Source organism: Chrysemys picta, chromosome 2 (assembly GCF_011386835.1).
Source record: "Chrysemys picta bellii isolate R12L10 chromosome 2, ASM1138683v2, whole genome shotgun sequence".
Lineage (NCBI taxonomy): Eukaryota > Metazoa > Chordata > Testudines > Emydidae > Chrysemys > Chrysemys picta.
Genome location: NC_088792.1, coordinates 218,491,289 through 218,513,257, shown reverse-complemented (window position 1 = coordinate 218,513,257; position 21,969 = coordinate 218,491,289). Strand labels below are relative to the sequence as shown.

The 21,969-nt window shown below is 40.2% G+C and overlaps 1 protein-coding gene across 3 annotated transcripts in view; it reads left to right on the top strand.

The window, feature by feature from the left end:
• Positions 1-19,684, top strand: part of PRKDC (protein kinase, DNA-activated, catalytic subunit) — a 150,068-nt gene extending 130,384 nt beyond the window's left edge. Inside the window, exons 74-87 of one of the 3 annotated variants that reach the window (XR_010598017.1) lie at positions 1,749-1,960; positions 3,220-3,307; positions 4,004-4,147; positions 6,881-7,082; positions 7,678-7,745; positions 8,142-8,362; positions 8,864-8,956; positions 13,509-13,598; positions 14,077-14,162; positions 14,259-14,330; positions 14,417-14,618; positions 15,140-15,328; positions 16,240-16,379; positions 17,738-19,684. Coding sequence is in view for 1 of the 3 variants with exons in the window: in XM_005279941.5 (XP_005279998.2) it covers positions 1,749-1,960; positions 3,220-3,307; positions 4,004-4,147; positions 6,881-7,082; positions 7,678-7,745; positions 8,142-8,362; positions 8,864-8,956; positions 13,509-13,598; positions 14,259-14,330; positions 14,417-14,618; positions 15,140-15,328; positions 16,240-16,379; positions 17,738-17,942 (1,926 nt within the window). In the remaining 2 variants the exon portion in view is untranslated. Of the gene's footprint in view, positions 1-1,748; positions 1,961-3,219; positions 3,308-4,003; positions 4,148-6,880; positions 7,083-7,677; positions 7,746-8,141; positions 8,363-8,863; positions 8,957-13,508; positions 13,599-14,076; positions 14,177-14,258; positions 14,331-14,416; positions 14,619-15,139; positions 15,329-16,239; positions 16,380-17,737 lie in introns of all 3 variants that reach the window. The other 2 variants (XR_010598016.1, XM_005279941.5) reach the window with 2 other exon arrangements.
• The last annotated feature ends 2,285 nt before the right edge of the window (positions 19,685-21,969 follow it).

Sequence of the window (21,969 nt, the reverse complement as noted above, 5' to 3'; positions counted from 1 at the left end):
GGGCGGGGGCGTGCAGGCTCTGGGAGGGAGTTTGGTGGCAGGAGGGTGTGTGTGTGTAGGGGGAGGAAGGTGTGTGTGTATGCTCTAGGAGGGAGTTTGGGGATAGGAGGGGGTGCTGGGGTGAGGGCTGTGGGGCTGAGGATGAGGGGTTTGGGATGTGGGAGGGGGGTTCAGGGCTAGGGGCAGAGGGTTGGGGTGTGGGGTGACAGCTGTGGGGCTGAGGATGAGGGGTTCATGATGCAGGAGGGGGCTCAGGGCTGGGGCAGAGGATTAGGGTGTGGGGGGATGAGGGTTCTGTCTGGGGCTGGGGTTGAGGGGTTTGAGGCGTTGGAGAGGCTCAGGGCTAGGGCGGAAGGGCAGGGTAAGGGCAGCCTGCCCTGCCATTGGTGAATGGGGAGCACTAGGACCCTGTGGCAGCAGTTGATGCCGGGAGCTGGCTGACTGGAGCAGAGTCAGCCTGAGCTGCAGGCTCCAGGGGAGGTGAGCGGGGGCAGCAAGTAGTGGCCAGGGGACACTCGGGGGAGGCGCGTGGGGCCGGGGGAGAGACCTGGCCCCAAACATTGGTGGAGCTGGGCCCCCGGGCCCTGAATATTGGTGGAGACCCGGCACCACGAGTGTATATAACTCGCTGCCCCTGGGTGCAGGCTGTGTCTGCACTATAGGTTTGTGCTGGCAAGAGAAGGCATCATGGGAACAGAATCGCAGCTTGCCTGTCCCGACTAAGCTGAGAATGTATCTGTGGAAGCCAAGACTGGAAGACTAGGACCTGGTCTACACCTAAAACTTAAGTCAACCTAGCTGCATCACTTAAGGCTATGAAAAATTTTGCACCTTGTGCAACATCGTTAGCTCAACCTAACCCTACTATAGACTCAAGTATGTTGATGGAAAAATTCTTCCATGAGCCGAGCTATCACCTCTTATGGAGTAACTACATTGACAGAAAATACCCTTCCATCTATGTAGGAAGCATCTACGCTACAGAGGCTATCGCGGCACAACTGCAGCACCATAGTTGTGCTGCTGTAGCCACTTGGCATAGGCACACCCTAAGAACTGTGTCTCTAATGAATTCCCCATTAGAACATTATGGGTGAAGTCTGTCCTAGATGACAGATGCCACAAAAACAATAGCCACTCATCAGGGGTTCGTTATTGTTTCTTTTCTGTCTGAATAAGTCATTTAGGGTGTCAGCATTTTAAATTCCATTGAGGCAAAGGGCAGAGCTAAGTTCAGGGCATGTTGTGATACCTGAAGGTGTTAATGGCTGACATCAAACACAGACCTGTTAAAGCTGCTATGTTGAACTCTATTGATTTTGGGCTAACCAGATACCAGGAGCTCAGTGTTCCCAATTTTCTCCTCCCCGTTTTCCAGGTTTCCCCAAAATCAATAGGGTTCTGTCCATTGATGCCTAGAACATTCCTTGAAAGTTTGGAATTGATCAGATGCATCATGCAAATGTTATTGTGTTACATCCAATCAGACACAGAAATGCCATCCAGTTGAGTGTAGGGCCTCACTTGGCTCCGCCAATGAGACATAAATGTTTGCAGATGAAAACCTATCAAGAACTGAAAATGATTGCTTTGGTAGGGGACATTCTGTGCAATCTAATTAACGTTCTCTATTTTTCCACATGTTTCTGCGTGCTGACTTGGAACACAGAGTAGTTTTGTTTGCTTTTGTTTGTAGTCTGGATTTTTAAAGAGATACAGAAGGTGAAAACACTGTCTGTGTTTTGCAGATTTCATCAGTTCCCTGCTGGCAGTTCATTGGTTGGATTAGCCAGTTGATGGCCGTGCTTGACAAAGAGGAAGCTGTAGCTGTGCAACATACCGTAGAAGAGATTGCAAATAGCTACCCACAGGCGATCGTCTATCCTTTCCTGATCAGCAGTGAAAACTATTCCTTCAAAGACACTGCAACTGGCCACAAGAACAAGGAGTTTGTAGCAAGGTGGTATTTGAAATATTGCTTACAAATCTATAAGATTTTAATAGGATGTGATAGTCTGTGAAAAGCATAGAAAATATTAGATAAATTCTGGTATCTCCTGTGCTTGGTTCGAAGGCATGGAAAAACAGGTACTTAGGCCAACTTTTCTAATGTGGGTGCCTAAAAGTAGGCACCTACATCCATATTTAAGAACTTAAATAAGTGATTAGATTATTTTCAGAGGTGCTGAGCACCCACAATCCTTGCTCATGCTTAGCCTCCCACAGCCCTATAAAAATGAACTACAAAACATAAAAGAAAAATGTTTGCCTTTTCCTGCTCTTTTGAAGTATAAAGTTTCAGGTGCAAAATCATAGAGTGAGGTTCCTTCCTTGTCTGCTCTGCTAGGGTTGAGGGAAATCCACAACTCAATCTCCAGTTACATCACTATTCATATCTGCTAACGTTTGCTAAGATCCTTTAGCAAAGAGAGGAAAGTGAGGCCGTGACGTTTATAATCTTTCAAATGTAACAAAATGAGCAAAGACACTTGTTCATTAAAAAGTAATTTAACAAATTAAAAAAAACTATCCTTGTACATCAAAAAGAGCAATGAGGTGAGTGCCCAGGCTTTCCTTTTTGGAAGGTTGCTCCCATTGTGTAAAACACGCTGCTCCCTTATTCTAGGGCCCTGAGCCATCACAGTCTTCCTGGCATTGCTTTTCACCACCATCTGTAGGTGGGGCAAGAGCTGTTTTAGTTGACTACCATGTCATTGTAATGCCTATCACACAGTCCTTGTAAAATTACTATTATTGTATGTGTCCCTTTGTCTTTGCTCATGACTTTTTTGCATTATTTCTTAGTTTGAGACAGGAAGGCAAAGGTCCACACTTCTTGTGCTACTCAGAATAAATAACCCACACACCGCTTCAGTGGCATGTGCTGGATGTATACAGTCTTGTTAATGCCGATTGCTGTACCCACTGGAGAGCTGCCAGTTCAAAATGTTGCTATTTTCACAGCAGACTCTTAGCAAATACCAAATAATAACAAGTTGCAGAGAGAGAGAGATGGACAGACCTAAGTGCATTAGAGGCACTGATGTTCCTCTGCAGCCTGAGAGAGAATTCCCATCCTCAAGTCCTCCTTGTCCCTGAGCCCCACAGAATTTTATTTGTCATTTATATGTTTTACACATAGTATTTGTGCGAAGACTGGACAAGAATATGCTGATGGCAGCTTTTGTTGCCCAATTCTGATGGTCTGTTCTTTTGCAGGATAAAGAGTAAATTAGACAGAGGAGGAGTGATTCAAGATTTTGTTCATGCCCTGGAACAGCTTTCTAATCCAGTGATGCTCTTTAAGGTACAGTAGGAACCCCTCAGTCATGTGGCCTTTGAGAGAGACAATGCAGAGAGGAGCCAGCCAGACTGATGCTGGAGAACAGTTGCAGGAATTGTCAGGGATTGATGGCCACAGATGATGTCATTAGAGTGCTTTCTGCAATTTTCACTCTGAACATTCTCTCCCTGTTCTGATTGGCTGTTAGCCCCTTCCTCATTATCTCTAACCATTCTTGCTCCTTCCCTTTAGCTCTTCATCTAGCTAATCCCCTCCTAATATAACCTCAGTGAAAGGATTTAAATAACAAAACAAAAGCAGAAGATATGGTAGAACTAACATAATGTTTTCAATCATTGCATTGTTCCTTCTGCTTGTTCGATATACCCCTTAACCCTACTTATGTCTGTCTTGTGTATTTAAACTCTTTAGGTTAGGGACTGTCTTATTCTGTCTTTGTACAGTGTCTCGCACAATGGGGCCCTGCACTCAGTTGGCCTCCTGGCATTACTGTAATAAACATTATAAAAAATAAAGTATAAGAAACAGCATTTTACATAGCACTCCTGTAGCTTTCAGCTTGCTCTAAAATGATTATAGCAGACTTTTTAATTCTAATTCACATCATCAGTAGACCTAATACCATCTGACTGGGTTACAAAAGAGAGGGCGTGTAAATCATTTTCTTCAGTCCTCAGCCCTTTCTCTCTGTATTCACAGGATTGGGTTGAGGATGTCAAAAATGAGTTGGGAAAAACTCAGAGAAATAAAAATAACCTTAAGGAAATGTATGAAGGAATGTACAGAAACTTAGGAGATTTACAAGCTCCAGGTCTTGGGTTGTTCAGAAAGAGATTCGTTCAGGTATGTATGAAATCCCTCTCAATGATATCGAATACTGTTGGTGAGTAATGGGATGGGAAGGTTATACTGGAAAGTTAAAAAGGACAGTATCAATCAGATAGGAGGTTCTGGCCCAATCCTGCAGCCCTCATTCATATGAATGATTGAGTTAAGACTGGGCCTTTAATACTTGTTAATTAGTATCTGTGATGCTTTAGTTTTGTTACAGTTCAGCTGACACTTCTTGACGGCTCTGCCATGTAGAATGTTCCCACCTGAGGCATTAGTTTACACTTGTTCAGCCATTCCTCTCTGCTTACATGCCAGTGCATTTGCCTCTGTCCCTACCCAAAGCTTTCTGCCTATGTACTTTATGTGGTACTCTGGCCTCTTATTCCTAACCTAATGCTTTAGTGGCATCAGATGGACAGTTTAATTGGGATCTTGTTGATGGCTGTGGCGCTGCAGAGAATCCTGAAATATCTGAGCACTTAGTGACAAAGAAATAGAGAAGGAAGAGTTTGTGTGTGTGTGTGTGTGTGTGTGTGTGTGTGTGTGTGTGTGTGTGTGCGCTTTTTTAAATGTTAAACATGCTGATGGTTTTCAGCACTACATTTTTAGAGAAGCAATTTCATTCTAATGGGGATTAGTGGATTTGAGTTTGGAATCTCTGCACATTGCAATTAATTATTAGGTCAAGTCCTCGCTAGTTTAACTAATTTTCATCAAAATTACAAATATTCTGATATATTTCAAGAACACACAAAAGAAAGGAGGCTTTTTAATCATAAATTTGATTAAATGTGCAGCAGAACACACTACATTGATCTTGTCTTCAGTGGAATTTGTTTTACTTTTGTGCAGCCCAGCCTACTTTTACCAAGTGACTGTGATACAATAAAAATATCTGTGTTTAGATCTTTAAATGGGCCATTCCTCATACAGTATCTTCTATTCAGTGCAGCACTGTAAATGATATACACATTTAAATGACCTGAAAGAAAATATGAAACCATCACTTAATAAAGTTTGCAGATGAAACAAAAAATGGGGGAGTGGTAAATAATGAAGAGGACAGGTCACCAATTCAGAGTAATCTAGATCACTTAGTTAACAGGGCGCGGAAAAAAAAAGGAATTTAGAATGGCTAAATATAAGTGTATATATCTGGGAACAAAGAATGTAGACCATACTTACAGGATGGGGGACTCTGATTCTGAAATAAGATTTGGGGGTGATGGTGGATAATCATCTGAACTTGAGCGCTCTGTGTGACGCTGTGGCCAAAAGAGCTAATGCGATCTTGCGAAACATAAGTGGGACTCTCAAGTAGGAGCAGAGAGGTTATTACCTCTGTATTTGGCACTGGTGTGACTGCTGCTGGAATACAGTGTCCAGTTGTGATGTCCACAATTCAATAAGGATGTTGTAGAGATACAATCAAGGAGCTCAATCTATTTAGCTTAACAAAAAGAAAGTTAAAGGTGACTTGATTGCAGTGAGGAACAAATATTTGATAATGGGCTCTTCAGTCTAGCAGAGAAAGATATAACATGTTCCAATGGCTGGAAGTTGAATTAGAAGTTTAGACTGGAAATAGGGTGTAAATTTTTAACGGTGAGAGTAATTAATCACTGGAATAATTTACCAAGGATTGTGGTGGATTCTCCATCACTGACAATTTTTAAATCAAGGTTGGATGTTTTAGTAAAAGATCTACTCTGGGAATTCTTTTGGGGACGTTCTATGGTTTGTGTCATACCGGAGGTCAGACTAGATGACCACAGTGGTCCCTTCTGGCATTAGAATCTATTAATCTAGTAACCAAACAAGAAAGAAAACTAAACTCAAAGCCAAAAAAGCTTTCAACTAAAACAAGGGTGGGCAAAGTTTTTGGCCTGGCCACATTGGGGTTCTGAAACTGTATGGAAGGCCGGGTAGGGAAGGCTGTGCCTCCCCAAACAGCCTGGCCCCCTGCCCCTAACCGCTCCACCCCCCCCAGGACTCCAGTCCCTAGCCAACCCACCCTGCTCCCTGTCCCGACTGCCCCCCAGAATCCCCTGCCCTTATCCAACCTCCCCACCCCCTTACCATGCCGCTCAGAGCACCAGGACTGGCAGCCGTGCTGCCTGGACAGAGCCAGCCACGCTGCCTGGCAGGAGCTCGCAGCACCACTACCCAGAGCATTGGCGGCACGGCGAGCTGAGGCTGTGGGGGAGGGAGGACAGCAGGGGAGGGGTCGGGGGCTAGCCTCCCCGGCCAGGAGCTCAAGGGCCAAGCAGGATGGTCCTGCGGGCCGTAGTTTGCCCACCTCTGAACTAAAACATAAATGATAAAAAAAATACTCTAACAGTTGTCTGAGCCACCTTAGAATATTCCTCAGATCCTCCATAGTGGGAATTTTTCTGCTAATCCTCATTTCACAGTCTCTATGGGAATCAGAATGCAATGGCCTTGACAGCTCATTTTATTTCTTTCTTACTGCAGGGTCATAGATGTTCATGATGCTTTATAGACAAATAAAATGATAGGCAAATAAAATATAATTTGCTTACAGCTATTTGTATAAATAAGATGTTAGAGAGGACTTGTCTTAATAATTAATTACTACGTCCAGGGATTCCAAAAACAAATCCCCACTTAGAGAATCAGTTTCATTCTAAAATGCAGTGCTGTGCCTCTGAGGCACAGTGTGATCTTGCTGTGTATGAAGTGAACTTTAATTCCTTTACTGTAAATTAATTTCAACTTCAGACCTTTGGGAAGGATTTTAGCAGTCATTTTGGAAAAGGCGGCTCGAAGCTGTTAGATATGAAGGCTGATGACTTCAATAGAATTGCATTCTCTCTCCTTTCAAAAATGAAAGACCAGAAAGAACCTGGAAATCTGAAAGAATGCTCACCTTGGATGAGTGACTTCAAAGCTGAATTCATGAGGAACGAATTGGAGATTCCTGGTATGCTACCATTTCAGTATGGATAGTGAACTCTTACAAGAATAGTAGTTACCCTTAAGTTCCAGTCTTCTTTAGCTAAGAACAAGAGTCTTCTCAGTTGATTCCTTATGCGTCCTCTCTGTGGCCCTGTATCCTGCCATTGCAGGGGGAAGCATTTGGTAATCGGAGGGATCTTTTCTGTCTCTTCTTCTTAAGACTAGATTTAGCTATATTTACTGCTGTGATATTTTAAAATGTCTTTTCTTTTAAAAAAAAAAAATCATTGAACTTTTATGTTGCTTCTAACCCCTTGATCCCAGCAGGTTTTAAACAAAGATCTAATGGATTTGCATTCTAGTTTGAAAAAGATCTGTCCTCTGAAAGCAATGAGTTCCAAAATCGAATGGCATAGGTGAAAAAATAATACATGTCACTGAACGACAAAATGAAATACTGTATGTTTAAATATACACTTTTAAAATCTTAGTTTTCTACTAGTTTAATAAGATGCAATATTAGGCTGAATATGCATGCCATCATTAACTAAAGTTTAATTTTTAAATATTTTAATATTTAAATGAAGATTGTATGCCTCTTTGTTTTATTTTTACTTCAGGTCAGTATGATGGTAAAAGTAAACCATTGCCAGAATACCATGCAAAAATCTCTGGATTTGATGAACGGGTATGCTAACAACTTTAAAGACAATATCCCTTTTGGCTTCTAATGTAAAAACATGGCTCAGTATAGTGTTTTTGCGGGGGAAGGAAGCAGTGTGTAAACAGATATCTAACAGTACACAAAGGATTAATTAGATGGCCATTATAACATCATTAAATACACATTGATATTAGTTTGCGGTGTTTTCTATATGGATAATTGGGTGCTTTCTGCAGAGGCAATGGATTTATCTACACTTTTCTAAATTAGTAAAAAATAAAGCAGTCTAGTGGTGCAAGAACAACTTAACAGTACACAGGAATACAAGAGGCCCAGGAGTTTAAGTGATAGCCCTGATGCTACAGCAATGCATGCTCTCACCTGTGCCAAAAATGTTTTGCTTTTTTCCCTCCCTTCAAGATAAAAGTAATGGAGTCTATCAGGAAACCAAAACGTATAAACATCCGAGGCAGTGACGAGCGGGAACATCCCTTTCTTGTCAAAGGTGGTGAAGATCTCCGGCAGGACCAGCGCATCGAGGAGCTCTTTGATGTCATGAATATTATCCTTTCCCAAGATGCTGCCTGCAGCCAAAGGAACATGCAGATAAAAACTTACAAAGTCATACCCATGACAACCAGGTAGGGACTCTGTGGTCTTGTCATTCAGGGATAAAAATCCTCACATCAAAAGTCACATAGCTTCTTTGTGCTGGGAGGTGGGATTTCTTTGTGCCAACTGCTGGTGCAAAAATTTTTGGCACTTGGCTCTGGGAATTGTTTTATATGATATGAAACTTTTTTTAGACCATTCACATGATATTTTTAATTTGTCCAAAGTGCCATGTCTGGCAATTATTTTTCTGAATATATTTGGGTTTATAATTATAAATTACTTCCTGAGTTTAGACCTCACAGCATGTCCCAAAGTTGGGTAAATCCTATGATCCTGTTTTAAGGATAAGGAAACTGAGGCACAAAATTTGAGACTTGCCCAAGACAATGATCTTTACCAGAGTCAGGAACAAAACCTACAGTCTTGTGACCTATCAACTGGACCATGCTGCTTTCTTGTTATATTGCTCCTCTTTTTCAATTAAACTCTGAGGGTTTTGTTCCCACACATGATTTCTTTTGTTTCAGATTAGGGCTGATTGAGTGGTTGGAAAATACCTGTACCTTAAAGAATTTCCTTATGGAAAGCATGTCCGAAGAGGAAAAAGATGACTATCACAGGTGATGCTGGTTTTAACTGCCCACATGAATAGAAATAACTATTACTGGGCTCTTTCTCAAATTCTGTTATTTTACACCATAGGCTTAATGTGTTAAATAAATAAATAAAGTAAGTATTTGTAAGCCAGAAGTCTCTTTAGTACTTCCTGACCCAAATTAGTATTGGCAGCTTTTTAATGAGTACCATTGTACCTGTCATCCATATCCACCACCCAACTTGCGTAAACAGGGAGTTTGTAATCCTCTATGACGTTATCATCATTATTTCCTTATCAACAGATTATGATTTTACAAGTGAAGGATTTTGATCTCTTGCTTTGAACAAGCAGGAAGTGGACTTAGGTCAGCAAGGAGAGAGAGCTACTTAGAACTGTGTGTTCAGCAATGAGTCAGTAATTGAGGATATTGCCTATAACTACATGAAATAAAAGTCTATCTGAGTTTAAAAGAAATGTTGCCTTTGCATGACGAGTGGATTTTAGAAATTCAAGTTTTCTATCTCCTGGCTGTTGGCTTTCAAAGGATGAACATTTGTAGAATCAGATGAATTCTAATTTTTCAATCTCTATTATCTTTGTGAGGCTTTAGGAATAACTTTAACTAACTGCTTTGTTCCCATTACACAGTTTTGTTTAGATTTATCTAGATATTGGCATGATTGATTTGCAAGCTCTTTTGTTTTTGAAACAGGGTTGTGGAATCAAGTCTCACACCAAGGCTCGCATCCAGTTTGACACATCAGTTGCATTACTGGTTGTGTCCTTCAGTTGAGACATTTAACTGTGCTCCTTTCTGCCTGTCTTCTGTTTGTACAAAACCAAGTTAACAATCCTTTAGCACTTTTCCAATCGAAATGAGAGCTGTGAAAAGATTCTTTCTCCATTTTCCAAGTGGGTGGTGGAGTAATTACTGAGCATGTAAGAACTACTGAGTTTGCCTACAAAGTCTCTGCATTACCAGCACCTAGCTCATTGCTTTGGGATGGGCTTGTACCTTGCGTGAGAAAGGGGTCATGTAAATCCCATTCTGGGTGGTGGGAAAGTTGTGGGAGAGGGATCACAATGTGCAAAAAAGAGAGAATCCTAATATGTAGGGTAAGTACATAGAAATGTATGTTTGTGTCTTTGTGAAAACTGTTTTATAATTTAAAACATAAGCCTATTTTATACTTGTAAATACAGTTTATTAATTATTTCCACACTTGGCTGAGGGAACAGCAGCATTCCCAAAGGAAATACTGATGAGAATTCCCACTGACTAAACTTCAGTTTAAGAGAGGGGGAAAAAACCCAAAATAATTATAGGAGGATTTGGAATTTCTTTGCTTTGCTTTCTGCAAAGTAGACACACCATGCAGCCTGGATACTAATCATCTTCTTCTACCGTTAGTCCCATCTAAATGTGTCAGCTCTTCAAGTCTGGCTTTTCCATTCCAGTCTGTCTTGAAACAGTTCCTTGGTAAGTCCACAGCTAATCAAATTGTCTTGTATGACATCTATTCAACTAGTTTTGGGTCTTCCAACCCTTCTCTTACCCTCTGTTTTTAAATTTAACACCCAATTTCTTATATATTCTTCTGATCATCTTTTCACATACCCAAACCATACAAGCTTGGATTTCCTCAGCTTTTCTATAATTGATGATACCTTCACACTTCCCCTACTTCATTCATTCCAAACATAGTCCATCCTTGCAATATCAAGCATTCATCTTAATGGTTTCATTTCCATTATATTGCAGATCTGCTCCTGTCTCTTCCTCAGTGCCCAGTGTTTGGAGCCATACAAAAAGACAGCTCTAATTACCATCTTACAAATCTTACGTTATTTTTCAATTTGATAGGTGTTCTCCTATTACAGATCATTCTGCTCGCTTCTCTCCACTTAGTCCATCCCTTTCCAGTGTTGCTTGTAAGTTCATCATTGAATTTACCTTCATCCTGTACTATTGAATCTAAGTACTTGAGCTTCTGTATCTTTGGTAGTGGCTGATCCCCCAGACTTAGTCTCATTGCCTTCCTGCAAATATACATCAAATGTACAGGTCATATTTCTCCTGATTTTTTTCATGCCATTTCTTTTAAGTACACACTTCTATCTCTCTAAATCTTTTTTGCTCTCTCCCATGAGCACAACGTCATCTGCACAAAGCATGCACCAGGATGCCACTCTGAATGTTTTCTGTAAGCCCATCAAGCACCAAGCAACAAAAAGGGGCTGAGCCTTGATGTATTCCAACACTTACTAGAATCTTTTCAGTTTCTCCACAGGGCCTTCTAACAGGTAACAGCACCCTTGTACATGTCCTGGACAAGTCTGATGTAGTCTTCAGGTATCAGTTTCATTCTCCTACAGATCTGAGAGCTGATTTCTCTCAGAACATGGTCTTAAGCCTTCTCAAGATCGATGAATACCATGTGCAGAGTTTTTCTCTTTTCTCTATATTTTTCCACAGGCAGCCTTAATGCAAAGGTAGCATCCATTGTTGACTTGCCTGGCATGACTCCAACCTGATCTTCATTGTGTGCATCCTGAGTTTAATGCTGTTGTAGTTACCACAGTCTTGTATGTCTCTTTTTCTCTTAAATATTGGTACTAATGTGCTCTTTCTCCAGGCAGCTTTTTAGTCTTCATGGTGAAATTAAACAGTGTCAATATGTTCATGTCTGCTTGCCCCAGGTGCTTCCATACTTCTGCTGGTATGCGGTTGGGGCTGAGAGCTTTCTTTTTCATGTTCCTCAATACTTCTGCAACAACTTCTAGGACTGATGCCACCAGGCCCTGAGTTGATTTTATATATAGCTTGGTTCCCTTGGATTCTTTTCATTCATGAGCCTTGCAAAGTAATTTCTTCACTCTTCCTTAATCTGGTTCTCATTGATTAACATATTTCCACTTCCATCTTTTAATGACTTTGAAATGAAGGAGGGTGAGAGAGAAATATATAGACTGGCAAAGACTCATGATAGAACTAAAGTCATTGTTGAGATCAGTCTGGATACTAATACTTTACTAGAAGATTTCATCTGAGAACAACAAAGACCTCCAAACCATTAATTAACCTCAGAATATCCTCTATATGCTAAGAAAGTAAGGGGGGTTATGTATACACATCACTTCATCATTTACTAAAAAAGCATTCATACCTTTGGTGGAACACACAGCTGTTTAACAGCACACAGCAACATTACACCTGATATACAGGAAGAAAAAAAAAGAAACCGCAGGAGCAATTTAAGCAGGCAAACTGGAATTATGTGAGTAGGCAATTGGCCAGGGCAGCTAAAGTAGCACTCTTCTCCCTTATGAAAAAATATGATGAGACCTGCGTTAAGCTACAACAGGTCTGAATCTCAGCTTTACATATTCTTTTTACAAAGACAGAACCTTCAACAGCACACAGTGGCCCTTAGGCGCCAGTGTGGGTAATAGGTTCAATGTGCCTCATAACAACTTCCATCTGAGGCTCTCCAAGCCCTTACAACCATTAAATTAGGCATCTAAACACCCTTATGATATAGGGAAGTATTAATCTTACCCCCATTTTTTATAGATGGGGGAAACTGATGCACAGAAGTGACCTAACTTGCCCAATGTCAGACAGGAAGCCTTATGGTAGGCCTTTAACCACAGTCTTTTCTTCCTCCCAGTACTGAGAAAATGCCACCTACTGAACCACAGCACAACTTCCTACAGCAATTAAGCATTCATTTAAAGGCCTCTTATTCAGATATTGACTTGTCCTGACCCTCCTTATCTTGTTACTAACTATGAGAAGCACAGAGCAGCTGTATGGAAAATTTGAATCTTTCCACTATATTCCAAAAATGTACAGGCCATATTTCTCCTGATTTTTTTCATGCCATTTCTTTTAAGTACACACTTCTATCTCTCTCAATCTTTTTTGCTCTCTCCCATGAGCACTATGTCATCTGCACAAAGCATGCACCAGGATGCCACTCCGAATGTTTTCTGTAAGCCCATCAAGCACCAAGCAACAAAAAGGGGCTGAGCCTTGATGTATTCCAACACTTACTAGAATCTTTTCAGTTTCTCCACAGGGTGAAACTGAGGGTATGGAAAATTTGAATCTTTCCACTATATGCTTTCTCTTTACTGTAGTGCAGATTCCGACACTGTATGTTCCCTGTTTAGAATAACCTGGCAAAATTCCACTTGCTGCAGGTGAATAAAATATCATTCAGGTTTTTCTCTATCATCAATTAGCGTGGTAAAAAGTGGTCAAATGGATTTTTGCATGAGTTACTAAATTTTCAAGACACTTCTTTTCAAGGCTGCTTTCGGATCAATTCATGCTCTCTCTCACTTCCTTCTCAAGGCCCTTGCTGTTCCTATTGAAAAAAACAGTTCAACAGAATGCACTAAGTCAAAGAGCCCTGTGGTTGGTGAAGGCCTGTGTCTAATATTTGCTTTGTATGGACTTGATTGCAAAATATTTGCACTTCACTCTGGTTTACTGTGTTTTGTTATTCTTTTGCATTTTGCGCACACAAAAATATAGATAAATCACTCATCCTTTTGTTCGTCCACAGCCGAAAAGGACCTCGTATCATGTACAGTGACTGGCTGTCCAAGATGGCTGGGAAGGAGAATGGCATTGCACGCTATAAGACTATGTACAGGTAGGTCTCACAGTTAACGTAATTTTCAGAAAAACAGTTGGTAAGAAATATCGACAACACATTTTTGGTGGAATTTGCTGAATCATCTAAACCAAAATGTTCCCGGGACCGTGTTGATTTTGATGAAATTCTGCCAGAAACCAGGTAGGATTCCAACAAAATCCTGACTTGTTTCCTGCCAGTTTTCCATCTGACTCCTTGACAGCCCATCTAGTAGGCTGACAGGGAGCAGAGAGCCTGGAAGCCCAGGATCCCCACGCCAGCACACCCCGCCATTTTGTCTGCCCCCAAGCCTGGGATTTCAGCGCAGCTGGGTGGAAAATGGTAACTCTGCTTCACAGAGAACTTCAAAATGTTGGACTAAGCTTATTCTATCTATTTTATTTTCTCCCTGATTTCTACTGTATTGAATTGATAAATTAGAAGATTTCACTTTGGGAACAGCTGCCTGGAAAATAGATCTTTTCTATCTTCCTAGGAACAAACAACATTTTATCATCTTTGTTCCTCTGAATTTGAGGAAACACTCCTTGTGATTGGTACAGTTCCAGCGTTCAACAAAATGTTAGTGCTTTGATGTAAGGACTTTTTCTCTTAAAAGTGTTATATCTTCTCATTGTACAGTTTCAATAACTGGTGCATTTTGTTGTTGACTTGCAGTAGAGCTAATCGTACAGAAACAGTCCTGTCTTTCAGAAACAGGGAAACCAGTGTTCCAGGAGACCTTTTAAGGTGAGTACACTGACAGTTACTGTGCGTTGATTACAAAAGTAATATCAATGTTTGTTTCACAATATCTGACTTTTGTTTTTGTTAAGGAGAGCATTTGTTAAGATGAGTACAGCTCCTGAGGCCTTTCTATCTCTGCGATCCCATTTTGCCAGCTCTCACGCACTGATGTGCATCAGCCATTGGATTCTTGGTATTGGAGACAGACATCTGTCCAACTTCATGATTAATATGGAGACAGGCGGCATGGTGGGAATAGACTTTGGACATGCATTTGGTTCAGCGACGCAGGTATGTTTCCTCTGATCCTTTTCTGTTGACTACTCTACTGGGTGTCTTGGGGGCTGACAGCCAATTACTTTATATTTTGTATTGAAGTTAAAGTATGTAAAAGTATTTTATTTGTGCTGAATTTGATGATTTCTCATACTTGACACCAGAAGTTAAGCAAATGATTCTAGTTATCATTATAACAGAATCTTTTTCCAGATAACTTGGCTGATGCTAACAGGTTGATACATTCTACAGCTCTATGTGGAGAGCAAAGTATTTTTTTAATATTGGTATCAGTATTTGATGCTTTCTGAAAATCAGAAGGCCTTGCTCATCCATGCTTTCAAACAGTAGTTATTGACAAATATTCATAGCCATAACTTTAACCCAAGGGCAATCTGGTTTCAGGGGGCTCCATGTTATTTTCAGTTCAGTAGCCAGCAATGTTTTAAGGTTCATGCAGAAGACTTATCTTTGTAATCCTTTAGATTCAAGGTTTCTTAATTCATGGGTTTCACTTTTTCCTTATTCTTCTGTAGTTTCTGCAAGTGCCAGAGTTGATGCCTTTTCGTCTAACTCGCCAGTTCATTAATCTGATGTTGCCAATGAAAGAATCAGGTCTCATTTATAGTGTGATGGTACATTCCCTAAGAGCCTACCGCACAGAGCCAGACCTCCTGGTCAGCACTATGGACGTGTTTGTAAAAGAACCTTCCTTAGACTGGCAGGTAGATTTTTGTCTTTGTTCTTTCCTTTTTGCCTTTCTATTCATGAACAAAGCCTAAAGTTAATTAGTTTTGCCTTTGTTACTTGATCATTTTTCGTGATAAAACAAGGAAGCCTTTCCTGATAGTCAACCTACGTTTCCCTTTTATCTTTATCAGCAGCTTTATTGAGCTGGGGAATAATCTTTCAGAGATACTGGCAGAAGCCAAGTTCTTGAAACATGTAAAATAAGACACTGATTTCTTATAGGGGTAAGAAAAGGACTGGACGGAGGGATAGCTTTTATCCATTTCTAATTTGTGTTATTTAGTTTCATTTCTGTATTGAATGAGTGATCTTAAGATCTTCAAATCTTTATGGTGATTCATGCTATCACCCTATGTAGTATAAAGACAGTATTTTCAATTTGTCACATGATAAGCAGCGCAACTTAGTTTCATGTACAAACATGACACCATGCATTTCATACAATGTGTTGTTTATGAAAATACTTCTGAAACCAGTTACTGAATTAAAAGTTTAAATATTTTCAGACTACCTTTAACTGTACAGAATTTGCTAAAATGATGTAATTATGTGCAATAAATTATTCCTTAGTTTTAGAGGCAACAACATTTTGAGTTTTCACTCAAGCAGATCAAAGTAGAGCTTAAGAAGATGTGCTTTCCTATGTTCAGGTTAGCATTCATCCACTTTGCTGAATCTGCAGAAATACAAATGTTTGTCATATTTTCAGTTGCAAAGTAACTTAAGTCACAGGCAGGAGTAAATTTCCGCTAAATATCCTGCCCTCCACTTTCTTTGCTGACTAGTTCCTGAGGATGTGGGTGGCTGTGAGAATGTAGGAGAGGTTTAAGAGTATGGTTGTTTGTCTAATTTATGATAAATGAAGAAAAATATTTTCTCTCATTAGAATTTTGAATTGAAGCAGTTGAAAAAAGGCGGCACATGGTCTAAGGAAGTAAACACAGCTGAAATAAACTGGTATCCCTTGCAGAAAGTGAACTGTGCCAAAAGAAAGCTGGCAGGTGCCAATCCAGCAGTACTCACCTGGTAAGACAGTCTCTCCCTTGGATTTCCAAGTCCTTTAATAAGAACCTTTGCAATTGAAAGAGTCAGGGACTTGTTACCTTCAGACTTAATGGCAGAAAAGGAAGACAAGGGGGCAATTTAGTCATTTTGCTTCTTGGCAGAGTGAATTGTTTTGATGTACAAAAGCTGTCAGAATCAACTTACTAGCCAAACTACCCTTTATCTCTTGAGTGTCCTTGTTCCAGCTCAGTTTTCCTCTTTACTCCTGGGCATTTATTTTTCTTGGCAGCATGTGTGGCCACACCATGCAAGCCTAGTTATTTCCCACCCCTCACAAGCTGTTGCTCTTCATAAAGCTTTGGGGGTAGAGATGAAATTTGAATGGACTCTTTTTTTGTTTTTTGTTTTTGTTTTTATTTGTTTTTAATAAAAACCAGTAGTCTAGCAGGAATGTTGAGGCAACTGTAAGGGAGGCATACAACTAAATTAGATAGTTTCCAAAAAAATTTGTTAAATTGCCTAGGAATGTGATGGCCTACTGAGATTTAATCAGCTCCGTCAAGATTGGCTCAAGCTAGAAATCCACAGTATTTTAGTCTTTAAAATTCAATTAATCCCTTCCTTTTTAAATTCATTTTGGGTTGGTGCAATGAATGAAAAGCTTGTTTAAAATTATACAAATACTTTTAAAATGGCTGAATAGGAAGGTGCAATTTGTATCACCCAGGAGAGCTATGGCAGTAACAGGTTTGATTGCCTTTAGGTTGCTGTGTGACGGAATGAGTAACTGTTTTCTGCTCTGGCCTCAATTGATGAGGCTGCCTTTTTTCAGATGAGCACTTGGCAGGTGAGGGAGGGGAGAAACAGTACAATACAAGTAGCAGTTTGATTGAGAGGCTTATAGAAATTCTGGGTATCTGGGACCTACCCTCCCAGACTGGGTTCACAGACTTGTGACTTGCTAAAGTAGCTGTGTAGATAGTGCTTTAACGGTGCAGCTCAGAAGCCGGGGCAGCTTTCAGAACCCAAGCTGCATTGTCAAAGCACTGTCTACACAGCTACTTTTAGCATACTAGTGCGATCCCCATTAACACAAGTCTGTGGACCCAGTCTGGGAAGCTCGCTCCCAGATGCAGTGTTGACATACCCTTTGAAAATCTCACAGACTTGAGCTCAAGCTGAAGATGTTCATAGTAAATGCTCACAGATGAGGGAAGAGCCTGAGATCACTCATTTCAAGGACCTGATCTTGACTTGCTAAGCACTCTAAACACCTATTGAGTCAAGAATGCTCACTACCTCATAGGATTAGGCCTTAAAGCTCTCCTTTAAAAATTAAAAAAACAAGGTCTAGATTTTCAGAGTTTTCTTTTTTTCAGTGATGAATTACGACTGGGCCATGAGAAATCACCTGCCTACAAGGAATATGTAGCTGTAGCTCAAGGAAGCAGAGATCACAACATCCGAGCCAAAGAACCAGAGGATGGACTTTCGGAAGAAATCCAAGTGAGATGCCTTCTAGATCAAGCAACAGACCCCAATCTCCTTGGCAGAGTTTGGGAAGGATGGGAGCCCTGGATGTGAAAGAAAGGCTGTAAGGAAATAATCAAATGGAGCGTTCTCTAAGCCAAACCACTACAGTCAAGTTACTCTGTGGTGGGGGAGGAGCATGGATAGAAAAACAATTAATTTGTATTTTCCACAGTGGTAAGTCTGAACTGATTAAGGGTTGTGATACTGTGGTAGAACTTACTCAAAGATGACAATTTGAACTAATGTCTCTGTACTAGGAATATGGTAACTGTGTTGAAGGCTAAGGCCCATGATATTAAGCTATTGTATTTAACAGAAGAAACCACAAACAAAATAACCACACAATCTTTGAATGGGTGTTTAACATGCTGTATTGTTTAATCCACACAAAAAGTGATTAGATAAAAGTCAATACATACAGCCTATTGAATGCTACTTTTAAAAATGAGAGATTTCAATGTGTATCAATCAGTTGCTATAATACCAATTATGACCACAACACAGCCTGTTTTAACAATTATAGGAGATGTTTAGTAAGTTGTGACTGTATATTATAAAGATGTTTTATAGTTTTGCATTAATTTAAACTGCAAAGTTTTCATGTTTTAAGAATCCTATTTAACAGAAGTGTTGAGTCCATACCTGAAAGCAGGCATTGCTGGTGTGTCTACCGTTTTCTGCTGTGAATGAGCTGGCAGCACAGGACAACATAGTCTGTTGTTTTCCAGTACTTGCTTATGAGGAGATTTAAGAGGGGGGGGGGGGGGGGGAGTCTGACTTTAGCCACACCAAGAGCACTAGCCTCTACTGTAAAGCAGTGTTTTAGAGGTAACCTCTGTGCCAAACAAAGTGCAGCAGAGATTATATGGGAATGAATTATTGTCTTTCAAAATATTATGACGACGTCTTAAATGAATTCATGTTAATAACTAATTTCCCATTGACATTTTAATAATGCATGATTATCGTGGAGCGGTGAACAAGTATAAAATAACTTTAAAAAATGAAAAGCAAGCACCTTTGACTTCTCTGCAGCTGTAGGGGCTCTTCTTTGCAACTGTTGTTATAGGTCATCTCAGCCCTACTCAGGCCTGCTTCTACACTGACTTCCTTTCCCTGGCATCAGTTTCAACCTGAAACCAGAGACAGACCATCAGTCTCTCTGCTGGATAAGAACCTATAAGACAAATAAGAGCAGGTAAATGTATAAACTGAAGCTAATGAGCATAAAGGGAATTGTTCAGAGTTGGAAACTGAGTGGCACAAAGAAGCAACAAATAATATTTCTGGGAGGTGTTTTTCCCCCTTCTAAAAAGGTTGAAAATTTTAACATCCTTTCTAAACCATAAATGCTAAGAGTTTTGCTTTGTTCACTTTGACTCGGTTCTAGCACTGTAAATCAACATCTCAGAATTCTCGGTCAGCAGCATTTGGAATGAGTACAACCGAGTCTGGGGCCATACTAGATCTTTATTGGGAAAACCACTGGCACAAAAACCTCCTGTACAGCACCCAGGAGTTTGTCTATTAAAAAATAAAAACATAAGCTGTAGAATAAGTAATAGCTCATTTCTAAATTAGTAGTTTTAAGACCCTCATTAAAGAGCTTAAACTGCTCTTTTCCCTTCTTAAATTGAAGGGCACTATATATGCAAAGTTGTTGGTTTTTTTGTCCACTGCAACATGTGCAATGTAGTAATGTATTTTTATATACTCACCTTTGTATGATTCTTCTGAATGCATTTTGCTCCTTTTTATCTTTGATATCAATAAAGGAGACATCATGACTTAAAGCTGTCTGTGTGGAAGGACTGTGTGTCTCTTCTAAAGTCATAAAGCACAGTAAAGAGTCACATGAAAAGCTGAGTTCATGTTCAGAAGTCAAGTGGCTGACTCCAAGAGGTGTTAAATTGCCCTTTTTGCACATTCCTCTTATACTTGCTGAGTACTTTGACCTGTAAAATAGATAGTTTAGGCTTACAGTTTAACCAGGTTTTTCACATAGGAGTTTTGAAGCTTTCACAAGGAATTTGCAGTTTTCTGACTGGGCACTGCAAAAATAAGTTGCCCCAACATTCTCAGAAGGGGTTGGTGTAAAGGATTCTGCAGTGAGAGCCAACACCCATAGCCATTGTCCCAGCCAGCCACACTTTTTCAAGGGGAAGGGAGTTGTGATGAATGTAGACTACAAAGGATCGGGGAGGGGAAAAATAGAACACCAAAAAGATTTACATACCGGTACTGTGTAAGCTTGAGAGTCAGCAATGGAAGCCTTTGATGTAGCCCAGCTGTTGAAACACGTACTAATTGTCCCAGGGCACCAATTTATCATGTGCTTCCTACCTCAGTGATGAATTTTAGATATAAAAGTGATGTCTGATTTATAAGCAACAGACCACTCAGTCCTATGAGAGAATAGTATCAGTATCTCATCAATCTCACACTTCCTCCATCCCGGAATTAATCCATCCAAGCTGAAGGTTTTAATAAGGTTATTTATATTTTCACTGGCACCACCGCCAGGCCATTGACTTTACATAAGTTACCCAGTCAGAGGAGTACACCTCTGAGCCTTCATTATCTAGTTGTAAAAGTCTGTTAAACCAACCCCATCATTTAATCCTTTCAACTGTTGTGCTACACTGAGTTACAGCTCTATAGCTAAATACATACATGTCAAAAAAAGAAAGCCCCTGTTCTGGTATTTAGTCTAAAAGACAAATACATGGAGCAACAGGCAAGGTATGGGAAGGTGCTGACACTCTGAAAAACCTTCCTGTTTGAGGTTGTCATTGTGAGTTTTCAGAAGAAGGCAACAAGAGCGTATTTGGCACACAGGAAGTGGGAGACTGTTTCAGCTGGCTTAAAAGAAGGTGATAAATAGAATAACTGCATAATTAGCCACAAGGTTAGGGTTAACAAAAATATTACTTATTATTACATTGAACTGTTGGTTAAAATAAGCATATATACTAGATTAACTAAAGAAAAATACATTAATTGCATGCAGGAAATTATATAAACAATAAATACAAATTCTGCTGAACAACTAATAAAAAAACTGTTTAGAATATGTAAATACTTCTGATCTCACATTCTTTGGAGGGGAAAAAACCCATCAATCATCTTTCTCTCAGCATTGCTCTGCTGGTTTGCAATTTGGGAGACTGTTCCACACCAACCACAAGTTTAAAAAAAAAAAAAAGACACCACTCTCCATAACCAACTCCAGCATCCTTTCCTAGAGATTACTGATGAAGTTCATGTTCTTCACACACCCCTTGTCTCTCACACATCAACACTACCTTTCCCCCACCTAACTTAAGCTGTGTCTATACTACAGAAGTTACAGCAACAGAAGGATATTTTCTGTCATTTTATTTAATCCACCCCTCCAAGAGGTGATAGCTAGGTTGACGGAAGAATTCTTTAGTTGACCTAGCGATGTCTACACCATGGCTTAGGTCAACTTCATTATGGATCTCAAAGGTGTGAATTTTTTTCACACCCCCCAACTAACGTAGCTAGGTACACCTCAGTTTTACGTGTAGACCAGGCCCTAGATATTAGTTGTAATTCCAGGCTTTAGGTGTTTGCACCTTACTTTCCTCATATATTCCCAAGGAACCAGCAAGGTGTTCCAGAGCAGAGATTGTTTGGTCACTCTGTTAGAGGGTGAAAGCCCCTTCAACAACTGGTCTGCCCTCCTGCTGAAGGGTTTGGTTAGAAGCTCCACACAATTAGATAAAGCAACTTTATTGAAGGAATGATATTTTTTGAGAACCCTCTCCACAAACTTACTTTATGCATAATCTTGAATATGCTAAGGATTGTTACCCAAATATTATTGCTCTAAAACTCATTCGTCGCTGACCTGTGACCAAGGGTGTGAGACTATCTTCTGAGTCAGCCAGTCATATTAGTAGCAATGGACTATGAAAAGATTTACAAATGAAATGTATACAGAAATGCTGACACTTCTTTAAAAAACAAAAACAAAAACAAAAACAATCCAAAAATACAATGACCATCTAGCTGGGGGGAGGGGAGAAGGGAGTCAGTAACAGCAGAACTCAGA